Source organism: Pongo abelii, chromosome 11 (genome assembly GCF_028885655.2).
Source record: "Pongo abelii isolate AG06213 chromosome 11, NHGRI_mPonAbe1-v2.0_pri, whole genome shotgun sequence".
Classification (NCBI taxonomy): domain Eukaryota; kingdom Metazoa; phylum Chordata; class Mammalia; order Primates; family Hominidae; genus Pongo; species Pongo abelii.
In genome coordinates this window covers 62,773,130-62,786,593 of record NC_071996.2, presented here as the reverse complement: position 1 = coordinate 62,786,593, position 13,464 = coordinate 62,773,130, and the positions used below count along the sequence as shown (strand labels likewise).

Sequence of the window (13,464 nt, the reverse complement as noted above, 5' to 3'; positions counted from 1 at the left end):
GCAGGGGCAAGTACCTGGTTCATCTGGATTTTAGTTCATTGCTGTTTCTATCAGGCCAGATAATTTTATCATAAAACTAAAACATCCTACGAAGTAGTAAGTCACCAAGGCCAGCATCTCCAGTGTATGCTTCACTGGTTAAAATGATGCAAGTGAGTCACTGAATAGCTCAGCATCATTTTGTCACCTCTGTGGGTGTTCTGAAAACAGATCAAGTCGTATCATTTCTGTATCCAAAGACAGAATTCAGTTAAATTACCTTGTTTTTTGAAACTATCACTGTTTGTTAAAACTAAGGTGTAACTCTCTGAGTAGTCCAGGAGTATAGAGCATTTTTAATAGATTATTCAGTGTTTCATCCATTAAAGAAAAATGATTTGAAGTAATTTAAGTTCCCAGCAATGTTTCTCAGATACTTTCAGCCACCTATAGGTATAGACTAAGTTGTAAAGTTAGCCTCCAGCCTTTACTCCTCCAAAGCCAAGGTGACAAAGAAGGTATATAGTTGACTTCACTAATTTAATTTTAAACCTGAAGCAAATGTAAGAAGCATATAAGGCGCACCCTCTCACTGATACTGGCTGTTATCATGACTTTTTAGTCTGTCATTTTGTGAATTTATGAAAGCAAAGACAATTTTAAAATGACTAGTATTTTAGCAAGTAGAAAATACCCTAGTATTTTAAACTGTTGTTTCTTCAATTCACTGTTATGGCTAACAAAGCTATTGTGTATTGATTTTTCAATTTTACAACAATTACAATAAAATTATCCATTTGATATACTTGATCTTACACACTCAATATAATTGATTCTTGCTTTGCTTCAGAATATATTGTTATCAGTTATCATTTTACTATAGAAGTACAAAAGCAGCAGTTAGATAAAAGGTAGAATAGACCCTTTATCATATTCACATTTTTACTAGGTTTCATTTATATACAAAAAACCTATAAGAATGTTTATGCATGCGCCAAACAAGATGAAACTTAAGAGACCTTTAAATATTTATGTATTCTATTTTTATTATAAATAGGATGGAATCAACAGAAAAATGTGAAGCTGTTATTGGTCATTTTAATGGAAAATTTATTAAGACACCACCAGGAGTTTCTGGTATGTTGTTTGTCTGAAACTTTATCAGTAGTCTTCTATATGATGTATGTTTAACTTTAGCACATGATGACTCTTCAATAGAACAAAAACCCCTCATTTCACTCTTTAAGATGCATTTTGTTGGATTTACAAATAAGACTTAAAAATTCACCTCTCCCTAGGCATAGGCATTGGATGTTTAAATGTTAATGGAAGCAGTGGTAAGGAGCTGACTTGTAAAGCATTGTGCAATTCACTCCTCTTTTGATGCAGCAGCCAGGTTCTAAACCACCTTATCACCATCCTCAGTGAACCTCCCTTCATTTGATCATATCCATTGAGCACTGTGGTACCTTTCTATCCCAGCAGTGCCTGGACCTCAGTTCCTATGGCCTTTATGTCCACTCCACTTTAGCCACTTTCTCCCATGGTTTTACATTGTGTTGTCATTACCAAGAACACCACATTTCAGGGGTTTTTCATTCCAATGTCACACTTACTCTAACTCCCACAAACCTGATCTGAAATACAAAGGGATCCTTCTCTTTTCACTGTTTATTCATCCTCCTTTACCTGTTTCTCTTTCCTACTAAGTCTGGTCTCCATTTTTGAGTGTTAAAATCATTTCTTAAGTGGCATTCTCCTTTTTCTTGCACCCCATCCCTTGTTCACACTGTCATGACAGAATGCTGAACCTGAGTTAATCCTGCTATAATTCACGCACACCACTCCTGTTATATCCATGCAGCCAGAGATCGGCACTACCACAAATTAAATGTCTTCAGCTTAATCAATTGCTCAGCACCACCAGTCCTCACTCAGCTTCCTTACTCTTCCCTAGCAGCAGTTCTCAATTTCCCCAGCCTGCTCAGTCCCCTACCTAACCCCCTCCCTAATCTCAAGTGGATGACTTCACTTCCTACTTGATGAATAAAATTGAAATCACCAGGTAGAAGCTCCGTCAGCTTCCTGCTCTCTCCCAGCAAGGGGACCTACACCCACATCTAGTCTTACCGGTCCCCTTTCTTAAAGTCTCATGGACAAGGGTTTTGAAGCTGTCCTTGAGGTCCCGTCTCATTGAGACATTGCTCTGCCAGTCATTGCCTTGCTCTCCTATAATTTCAGTCTCTGTCTTTTGCTTTTGTTCATTTTTTTTTCAGCAAAGCCAAGAAATTTGATTTTCAGTTACTAAAATAGATATCTACCAAGACTAATTGGTGAGGAAATGGGGGGAAACATGCAAACAAGTAACACTAGGAACAAAACTTGTGAACATAACTACAATAGACATTTTTAAAATCACAGGATTCAGTGAACAAAAACTATGAACTACTTCATGCCAAAAATATTCAAGAAGATAGCCATTTGTGTTTGAAATCATTTAAGTCTTTGCAATCTAGAAACTAAACTAAGCACTCTGGTTCCTTACAGCACCTTCTCATGTCAACATTTAAAAGTGTAGTCTTCACTTCCTTACTTCCCATTTATGCCTCACTCTCTCCAATCTGACATTCCCTGGTGTGTGGTTGAAATTCCTCTTGGTAAACGTGCAGTATTAGTTTGCTAGACAGCCATAACAAAGTACCACAAGCTGAGTGGCTTAAACAATAGAAATTTAGTGTCTCAGGGTTCTGGAGGCCGGAAGTCCCAGATCAAGATGTCAGCAGGGTTGGTTCCTTCTACCCAGACTCCCAAGCCAGGCTATGAGGGAAGGATCTGTTCCAGGCTTCTCTCCTTGGCTTGTAGATGGCTGTCTTCTCCCCGAATGTCCTCACAGCACCTTCCCTCTTTGTGCATCTGTCTCTGTGCCCAGATTTCCCTTTCTTAGGAAAACTGCAGCCATATTGGATGAAGGCCTACCCCCTCGCCATGATCTTACGTTAACTTTGATGACCTTGTCTCTAAGTAAGATCACATTCTGAGGGCTGGGTGTTAGGACTCCACACAGTTCAACCTGTAACTCTTAATTCCTGATTACCCCGTCTGGAGAATTCCCCTCTTTTTATCCTGTGTCTGTCTGCTGTATGTATTTGGGACTGCTGGCCCCTCACTCATCCATGAAGTGCATCCTCCCTTGACTACTTTTATACCTGTCTCTGTTTTCTTCCCATCTTGTGTTAGTCCTTTCTCTTTTGTAAACTTATTTCTTCTATCTGCTTTTAATTGTTAGTGTTTCCTTGAATTCGATTTTTGGCTCAGGATTCTGATAATTTCATCTACTCTCAAGGTTTTAACTACTACTTATATTCATAGTCATTGACTCTCATTCATCTCTCATCCTGGCTGTTCCCCAGAGTGTCAGACTGCCTGACCTCAGTTACCTTACATTCATCCTCTCCAGAACTACACTAGTCCCCCTTACCTCACTTCCCATCTAATTCTGCTCTTCCTCCTGTTTTCCTACTCTCAGTTAGTAGAACCAGTATCTACCCAGACTCCCAAGCTAGAAACCCAGGACTGGACTCCCCTACCTCCCCTGTGCTTTGTATCTCACATACAAATAATCATTCAAGTCCCCAGATTTTTCTTCCTGATTATTTCTAGACTCTACCCTCTCCCTCCCTTTCGCCTGCCACTGCCTAGTTTAATTTCTGATCATCTCTCATCTGCACCATTGCATCAGCCCTATTTCTTCTTACCTCTCTAAGGTATTCTCCCTGACTGTAGCCAGAGAGACTTAGATAAAATATATATCTATGTGTCACTTTATTGTTAAAAATGCAACCCTCTCAGTTAGAAGGAAAGATCGAGGATTCCTGGAATGGCATGGAAAGCCAAAGGTGACAGGAGCCCTTGCCTACTTCTGCAGTCCTGTCTCCCTCCATCCTCTGCCTTCCTGCTTATCCTCCTCCAACATTGAACTACAAATGGTATTCCCAACACAGCGTGCTGCATCATTTTTCTTGGCTTTCTGTCACAGTTTCCAATGACCCGGATCCCTTTGGTTCCTTTTAGCCTGGCTGTCTCTTCCTCAGCTTTCAAGACTGTGTTCAGGGCTTGCCTCCTCCCTGCAGGGACCTCCTCTGACCCAGTTGGGTTATGCTCTGTCTGCAGATCATTACCTTGAGGACACCTCCCTGTGCTGTGGCATTTAACATGTTTACATGTGTCAGTCCCACTAAACTAGAAGCTCCTTGAAAGTAGAAACTGTATCTTCAGCTTTTTATTTTCATGCCCACCACAACATTTGAGCCATACTATGCAACAACAAATATTTGTTGGTTTTGAATAAATTTTACTACACTGTAACACCAAGCCAATACTATGTTCTTAACCAGCTACCATGTGGGGGGAAATTGAAATGTCTTCTGATCTGATTTGCAGCCAGCCACTAGCATGCCGCCTGCCAGAAAGGAGAAAGTTTCAAAATTTAGAAACCACATCACCTTGCTTTGAGGGGGAGGTAATGAAATTGTTAAAATGGGGAAAAAGAAAAAAAGTCACATACACCCTCCTCCATCTTTTCTTCCCTGTAATTTTAGTCATCTTATCCTTAGCCGGCATAATATATCTGTAATTCCACTTCCCAATCTGTATCCCAGATCAGCAAGTCTTCATTGAGCCTTAGGTCCATGTCAGCTAAAAGTCCCACTTTCCAGCTTCTGCTCAAGCATGCCCAAGGGTTAAAGTTGAGGTTTCACTTAGTGTTAGGTACAGGTCTGGAGAGGGAGCCTTTAACTGCTACCCTGGCCACCTGTTTGTTGGAGTCTCAAGTGGATTAGCCATAGCAACAAGATTTATCCCGAATACTCAGGCTGGGAGAGCAGACACTGGTGCTCATCTCTGAATGGGGGAGGAGTCTCTAAAGTGAGCAACTGCCACAGAATCCACAAGAATTAGAACAGAGTGCCCCATTTGCCAAAACACAGATTTTTGCCACTTTTTCTATGCAAAAATATGTACACACTGAAGTTAATAGATTCAGTGAATTGAACCTTATTAAATAACATAAAAAAACAGGTCAGGCCCAATCTTGAAAGCAAGCACAGAGGCCATATAGAATATTTATCCCAGTTTTTCACATGAGAGACAGCCAAGAAACATTGAGGTGTTTTGAAGTTGGATTCATTCCAGCCAGAAGTCATTGAAGAGAGCAGTTTCTCCAAGGCTGTGCGCGTATAACTAGTGTTTAGTATTTATTCTGCTGTAGCTCCACTGTTTTATCTTTAGCTAGATGACTAATGATTGGCATTAGAAATTCACTTTAATTTTCTGTATTCAGTTGCTTTTCATTTCATAGAGAAACTAATTTGTACGTGCAGTTCCACAGGCTACACCTGATCTTGTAATACTAAAACCTGAGAGCACACTGCATCAGTGACTGTATCTGAAGTTGAACTGCTTACATACACAAATTTAGAGCATAAAATATAAAACCTAGAAGTAATTATTTCAAGAAACTCAATCTAGTGGAAGAGATTCCTTTTTTTGTTTTTTAAGTTAGTATTGTTTTCCCATCAACATCAGTAGAGTTGAAAAAACATGGAAAGAGAAAATGTTTTTAACTTCTGCCCAAGTAAAGACAAAGGAGAAATTTTGTACGTGGGAGTCTTCTGTAAAACCTACCCTGTCAGCCTCTGGCATTGAGCACCTGTGCCCAGCTGGTGTTTTCTTGCTTCTACTGTGTCAGCCTTTGCATGAGCAGGGCCCCCACACATTAGTCCCTTTGAAGGGACTATTCCACCTACTTGTGACCACCTATTCATCCACCTACTTGTGACCTCTTTGCTTTTTTAACTCATTCTTGTGTGCACCAAGGAAAGTTTGAGAAGGAAAAACATCTAAGATACTTTTGTTTTGATGGTGTATCGTCTAAGATAAGATCTTCCCTGTTGAAGGAATGGTTTGCTAAATTAATAACAACAAAAGCTCTTCAGTTCCTTGAGTAAAGTAGATCTCAGGGCGTCACAGATCAAGGTTAGACAGTCTCTTTTTTTCTCTGAAGAACTTCATGGTTTTGTCATTGGTGTTTTCTTTGAAGGGGGTTTGCAGATTATTGGTCACATCCATTCAAGGGAAATAAAAGCCCTAGATTTCCAAACCACATGTAAATGATCGTAGGATCCTCTTCACCTTCACAGCTAGTAAAGAGGAGTTTCTTCCAAGCTGTGCCAAGTTACAAATGGAGCACAAGAAACAGATTAGTTCCTTCTACATTGAGAGCATTACTGCAGGGATACAGTTTTTCAGTCAAGCTGTTCTCTTTGTTCTGAATTAGCACTTAATTTTGTGCCATTTTGAATGTGTAATGATCTTTTGAGTGTATAAGTCTTGGTTGACAATTAGATTGCATGTTCTTTGAGGGCAGGAGCTATGTTTTCTTTTAATTTTGTGCTAGACTCAGGGAGCTTGTGCATCACCCTACCACCAGAAGTTACCAACGGGGTTCTAAGAGCATTTCTCCTGCAGAGCTCTTCCCAAGAATCATTGCTAATTTGAGGGCCTTTTTGGATACCACCTTTTTGCACAGGAGGTTAAATTGCCTTTAGGCATGAATGTTAAATTTATAATGCCAGACTTGGAAGCACACTGTCACAGTGAATTCAGCTTTTCCCAAAAACAAGTCCTCAGTAGACTTGAAAATCCACAAAGAATGTGAAAGAGTTTTCAACTTCTCTGGACTTCTTTTTCCTTTTTTTTTTTTTTTTTTTTGTATACATGGTGACTTCAGAATTCTTTTGAGTACCAGTTTGTGTATTAGATACTGTTCTTTCTTTATATCCCCTGAATGGCTACTCCATAGCATCAGTTTCTCTGTGGAGGGCATGTGATTATTATCAGAAGAACCAGATAAAAAACAAAAATATTGTCAGGCAGGGGTCAGTTGAATGAGCCTCCACTTGAATGTTTGCATAATGTAGTCTCATTGCTAGGTAGACATAACATTTCATAAATACAGTGAGAAGACGGTTTATTTAATGATGCAAGTTGTTTAGCTGGCATAAGCAGAATTATCTGGGATGATTCCTGTCAGAGTACTTGGATTCTTGCATGGCTGGCAGTTTGCCCATGACATTGGAGCCAAGTACAGAAAAGAAACCCACGTTAGACAAAATTCCCGAAAGATACTTTCTTAAAATGAACAAACTGAACAATGAACTCATCCTAGCTGTGACACTCTTAAGGAAGTCTCTAGATGACTAAGCAGGAGGAAGTCAGCTATGCACATGAGCTGTCACTTCTACACTGCCTGCCCTCCTGCCACCATATTCTTTCCATACCCTGGTGGCATGGCTGGGTCCCCCATGCCAGCCATGTCCCACTCTGGCCTGGGGCATGGCACATAATATAGCACATGGTTACAGTTTTGTAAAACTCTAATGTACCACGTCACAATTTCTAGTGCCGTCTGCTTTCTGAAATGCTCTTTTAAAATCTTGTGCTTTTGTGTCTGATGTCACTAAATTTTAACAGAGGCGTTATCTTTTCTTATAGCAGATGTTTCTTTAAATGTATATTATAGTTTGTTGGGGAAAAAAAAATTGCTTATGTGGCCTTTCCTTCTGTCTTTCCCCACCCAGTCCTGCGTTTTTTCCTGAAATATTGCAGGTGGCTTGTTTGTAGTAAGTCAGATTTACTTGGAAGGTCCCCAACCAGGGTAAAAGAACCCATGGCTTCTTCATGACACAGCCTAGGTGAATTCCACAGAGGTTTTCCACAACCACTTAATACTTGCTTGATAAAAATTCCATTATGCAGAAATACTATGGTAGCAGTTTTCTACACAATGAATGTTAGAAACAGAGATGGGAAGTTTTAGTTATCTAGAACCAGTGTCCAAATTAGGAGACATGCCTCAGGCAAAAACACTGAAACACATGATCATGATTCAGTGGTTTGTCTAAAAATGCTCTTCTAGGACCTTCCTGGAAGAGAGTACAGTCTTTTAGAAGACTAATGCGTATGGCATGTGAGCTGGAACTATCCTAGAGCTGAGAACAGCTCTGGCGCCCTGACTCCCTGCACAAACGCCTCTCCCCCCGCTGCCACCACCCCCTCTCAAAGACAAAGGCTAACAGTGTGTTCAGTGCTGCAGGAGACAGTATGATTTCCCATCTCGCTTTCTGAACCTCTCCATGACATTAATGGAGTGTGAATAAGTCCCTGTGTGCTAAGGGCAGGGAGTGCCTGTTAGATTCTCAGTGTTGCACTGTTATCATTCTGCCACATCGCTCACAGCTTCATCTTGTCACAGAGAAGCCCCAATGAAGTGCATATGTGTCTGCTGGCAGACTCCCTTCAAAGACTTCAGCTTGTTTTACATCTGCTTTCTGTGTTACTCTGACTTTTCCAATTAGTTATGTGTCCAGTGGGGCTTGAAAACCGCTCTTGCCCACATTTCATAACTCTGTGTGTATAGTGATATTATGAGGGCATTGTCCTGTGCCAGGTAGCAGAAAAGATAATGTTTAGAGGGAAAATTATGAATCTAGTAAAAGGCCTGGAGATTTTTCAAAGGTTTTTATTGCCCATTTTATTCCCTTAATATTTCTCTTAAGCGTTGTTACCCTGTAAAAACAGAAAATTTTGGTAGCTCTAGGACAAAAGAAATACTTGAAGACATGTGCAATGTCCCTGGTACCTTCAGGACGTGCAGTCACGTATCTCCCTCACCCGGTACATACAACAGAACTGGATCTGAACTCACACGGCATCATGAGCTGTACCTTTCAAGGGCTATACTCTTAAGAAGAATTGTTGTTGTGACAGCAAAAGCGCTGGAACAGGCCTAGGTGGCCAGTAGGGCAAGGGCAGTCTTGCAGATCCAGAATTCAAATTCATTCCTACTGAAGAGGAGAAGACTAGTTTTTAAAAAGTGACAGGGGCCCACAACCTGAGATGTGCCAGTGTTCTAGTCCCCACACCAGGCTTATGGTGAGGCTGCCTTATAACAATTATCACCATCGATCACACCCAGCCTACAGCCAGCCTCACAAATCAACATTTTACACCCTTTCACGATCAGGTTCTGCCAATGAGGAGTAAATAGTGGAGTAAGATTTTATTAAAGCACAAGGCTCTTGGATAGAAGTTGTAGGTGTTACTGTGTAACAGTTTTCTAAAAGACATTGACGAGTAACTTTATCCTTAACTATAACTTCAACATTTCTTCATTCTGTGAGAAGCCAAGGCAGCAACTCTAGCCAGCTCCTTAAATCTCTCAGATTCAAATCCCATGGATAACAGGCCAGTCCCCAAGTGTTTAGACCTTCTGAACCAGAAGTGTCCCTCTCCTGAGAATTTTTCTTAATTCGAAAACAAGAGGAGGAGCCATAATTCAAAAATTTGAGCTGCCCCTGTTGCCACAGTAGTAAGAACACTAGCTGTTCTAAGCACTTGTTATGTTAACTATAACAATCTTTTGAAGTAGGCACTATTATCATCCCCATTTCAGAGATTATGAGACCAGAGACATTGAATAACTTTCCCAGAGTCACTAGCAAGTAAATACAAAAGCAGAATTTTAAACCCTTAGAGACTAATTATGAGCCAGTTAGAATACTGGTTAGAATACCACCATACGGTATACCCACCACTATAGCAGTTGGCACTGGAATTAAAAGATTAAGATCCACACACAGATGTTCTTGCAGTGTTAGTTACAATAATAAACTATACAAATAAAATACTATGTCACCATTAAACAAGGTAGGGAAGGACCCACAACATAAATGGTAGAAAAAAAGGACCTATCATTGCAAATGTTAAAAATAAATGGCTCTACATAGACTTAGAAAAGTAGTAAATATAGAAAATTAAAATGTGTTTATTGGAGTCATGGGAGGTATGGAGTTTTTGTTTTGTATTTAATATGACTTTAATATTGTCAAATCATTGTTTTACTGATAAACAACTCTTAGTGGATGGGTTGGGAAGTGAGGTGAAGGAGAATTTCAATAAGAAGAAAACTCAAACCCAGCAGGAGCAAAGCATGACTATGTATAATCAGGTAACATGATTGTAACATGACGATATTACAAATGTTACTCTCTTCTCAAACTGGATTGGAGATAGAAACACTACCTAAGGCACAGGGGAGGAGGAGAAACCTAAACAGCCTCGGGAGGAAGAAGGTCCACAGAGAAAAGCTGTAGCTCTTCCTAGTGGTTGAATAAGTCAACAGAATTCAGTTAGAAAAGGAGAGGGCTGAAACAGGAAACGATGTTGTGCCCATAAAAAATAGATAATATTTATTGGATCCTTACTGAAATGTTTTAAAAGCAGCAGCTAGTTCCTTGCATTTTGTGAGTTGAGGAGTGTTGAAAGTAGCCAACATTATCAGAAAGAAAGCTAATTACAGTTGCTGAGTGGACTAGTTTTCCACAGTGGATGGAGAAGTTTCTATCAAGGGCAGTTTACATTTTACAGTGTTTTGATTAGGATAAAATTACAGCATAACTAGAAAGATGGAAGTTTGGAAGTGGCAGTTTCTCCAGCTGTTAACTGCTGTCAGCATCTGACGGGGAAAAGCATGGAGAAGACCTTCGTTAGAACCTACTGAGGAAAAGATCGGTTCTGTTACAAACTCTAGAGAGCTCCAAGTCCTTCCAAGCTGTTTGATAAGTGAGGAGGACTTGCAGATCTCATCATGAGCTACAGTGCTTACTCAAAGCAGGCATTCTCGAAGTGATTTTTTAGTACGAATATCAAGGAAAGACACTGGAGCACAAATCACTGTAGAGTTAAGTTTCAGGAGATCGTTAAGGAAAATACTTGGTGGAGATGGGCAGCAAGTCAGCCTGAGCCTTATCCATGGAGCACACAGTCTCTCGGGAAGGATTGTTAGTACCACAAAATCAAGCTTGTGTAAGAGACCATCCCACTTTCAAAGCTCTGTTGAGAGCACACTGGAGAATCTAGTGACATGATTACCTTAGATGGCTCTTAAGAGATGCCAGAAAATATTAGATCAGTGTTTGCTTTGCAGTGTTGCCTGGGGCCTTTAACAAATGCTCAAGGTAACACTGCAGTTCTCAAGCTGTTGGAGATGCATGTTCCTGTTGGTTCTGATGAACAGGAAAATAACTCTTTAGTTTTGGGTGATGAGAATGAGAATCCCTTTACAAAACCAAAAGATCACAACTAATTAAGGGGAAATTTAACCTAGAATGCTCTGCATATTTGGCAAAATCAGTTGATTTAAGGGTAGGTTATATAATTTTTATAGTACTTTAATACAGGAATACATCTTAAATCACAAATCATTTGTCAGAATTCTTTGTAATCACTGCTTTGCAGAATAAGGTAAAAAGTTGCTAATCTGGAAAAGTAACCATGCATATAGAAGATTGACAGTTACATATTAATTTTTATATTAATTTGGCCAAACTTACATATCACTCAAAGTCATATGACTAGTATTTATGGCACTTCCTTTTCTGTATGTCAGTCTTCCGGTATCTCTCCCTTGTAAAGAACAATTGGAGTTCAGCTGAAAGTTACGCTCTATAGAACAAGCTGCTATCACATAGGATCTCCTGATTCTTCAATCTGGAACCTGTATATTCAGCTCCAAAAGGCAAACTAAGGACTACCCCTGGTTTGGTAGAAGCCACAGGAGATGCTGGCCAAATGAGGATCTCTCATTTTGTAACAAGCTCACACACACTTAAAAATAAGTGGATCATGACATCTGTGTGTTTTGTTTGTTTTTCCTACCCAAAAATCTAACAGATCATCTAACCCTTGCTCAACATCATGGTAAGACCACCTATCAATTACAGTAAGTCAGGCCCTTTTGCCACCCTAAAATACCTAAAAATTTCTTAAATCTTCATGTAATTTGCTTTCCTAGGGTACATGGACAATCTTTGTAATGAGTAAAACATTAAGAACTTATAGGGAGAAGCTGTTTCTAATAATGTCCTTCAAATAAATGGAACAGCAGTTGTCAAAGTACAGCTGTTTCTGCATCAAAAGTATTTTGCTTCTGGTTAGCATTTTTATTGAAAACAAATACCTCTAAAAACAATGCTCTGTTCCGTAAATGACTAAATGGGTTTTCATGAGATCAGGTACACTCTTTTCTCCATTAAACTGCAAGCCCCAGGGAGGCAAGGACCCTATTTTATCTACCACTGTATCCCCAGCTCTTGTGTACTTGGCACATAGTGGACATTAAGTTAAAATTTTGGTGGTTAAATAGACCAAGAGAATTTTAAAGAGGAAAGAAGCTGTTAGAATTTTATATTGCTTCACATGGAATATTGGGGTACTCCCATTTCCCTGAACAAGCAGCCAGCAACTATCTCAGAAATGTGTCATTTTTACTGGTTATAATTCTTAAAAAGCTTGTTTTCCTAAGATATGAAATGCCTGCCAGTATACAAACGGTTGTAACTGCTTCCCTTTTTGCTTTTAGAGGGGAAAAAATAGCTTAATGACAGCATAGAATCATGTAGTAAATATAATTCGTTTTTTGAAAGATTCAGCTATATCCTCTTCCATTTGTTTATTTTAAATGATCTATTTGCAAATATGTCATCACTCACTTGATGTTTACCTCATTGTTATGCATTTTTAGCAGGCTTTATTGTCACCTGAGATTTATTTTTCTTTGACAGGCCGGAGTCTAGATGAAGGAAAATGTGTTAGAAGCACCTTATCCACAGATGGGGACACTTGGTCATTCAGCACATGTTGAGCTTAGGCAGGCATCAGGGTCTGGCTGCTTACCTGCTTTTATTCACACCTACCTGTTTAGGTGGCCTGCACTGAACTTCTAGAATGAGTCCAACCTGATCATTTACTGTCTCTGAAAGAAATTATGCCAGTGGAGAAAAACGGCCAGTTGGGATCACTTGCTGAGCCAAGTAACTTCTTTAAAAAAAAAAAAAAAAAAAAAGGTTAAATTTGAGTCTAGGACCTAGTTTTCATAAACCCTCTAGATAAAAGCACCTCTTTTTAGAGAAGACCCACTATGTGCCAGCACCACCAAATTTATTATCTTCTCTCTTGCTCTACGAGATTATGTGGAGTCAACATCTTACAACCTCAAATGTCAGTGGATAAACCTCTCTAGATCTGGGCCAAGGCTTGCTGATAGTCTCACCAGACACCTAACATTTTTGTTCCTGACTCTTCATACCCATAGTCCAGTTGTCATTCAGAAGTGAGTTGGCATTCCAACCCATCCCTCCAGAGTGGTTCACACCAGGGAAAGAAGAAAGGAGTGCCAGGCGGCAGCCCAGACAGCTCACCCAGAAGGAGTTACAGTTGGGCTTTTTGTTTTGTTTTGTTTTGTTTTTTGGCAGAGAAGTGTTGAAAGACATTACTGCTTCCACCCTGTCATTAGTGGGTGGGTAATCATGAAATAAAATAAGAGATGAATTAGGATAATAAGAGGCACAGGAGAAAGGAGTAAATTTT

General features: G+C 39.7%; 1 protein-coding gene across 27 annotated transcripts in view; it reads left to right on the top strand.

The window, feature by feature from the left end:
• Positions 1–13,464, top strand: part of RBMS1 (RNA binding motif single stranded interacting protein 1) — a 221,515-nt gene that overhangs the window by 191,289 nt on the left and 16,762 nt on the right. For all 27 annotated transcript variants that reach the window (XM_009237775.4, XM_002812517.6, XM_063712833.1 and 24 more), the window contains one exon: positions 1,037–1,116. In XM_009237775.4, the coding sequence (XP_009236050.1) occupies positions 1,037–1,116 (80 nt within the window). The remainder of the gene's footprint in view (positions 1–1,036; positions 1,117–13,464) is intronic.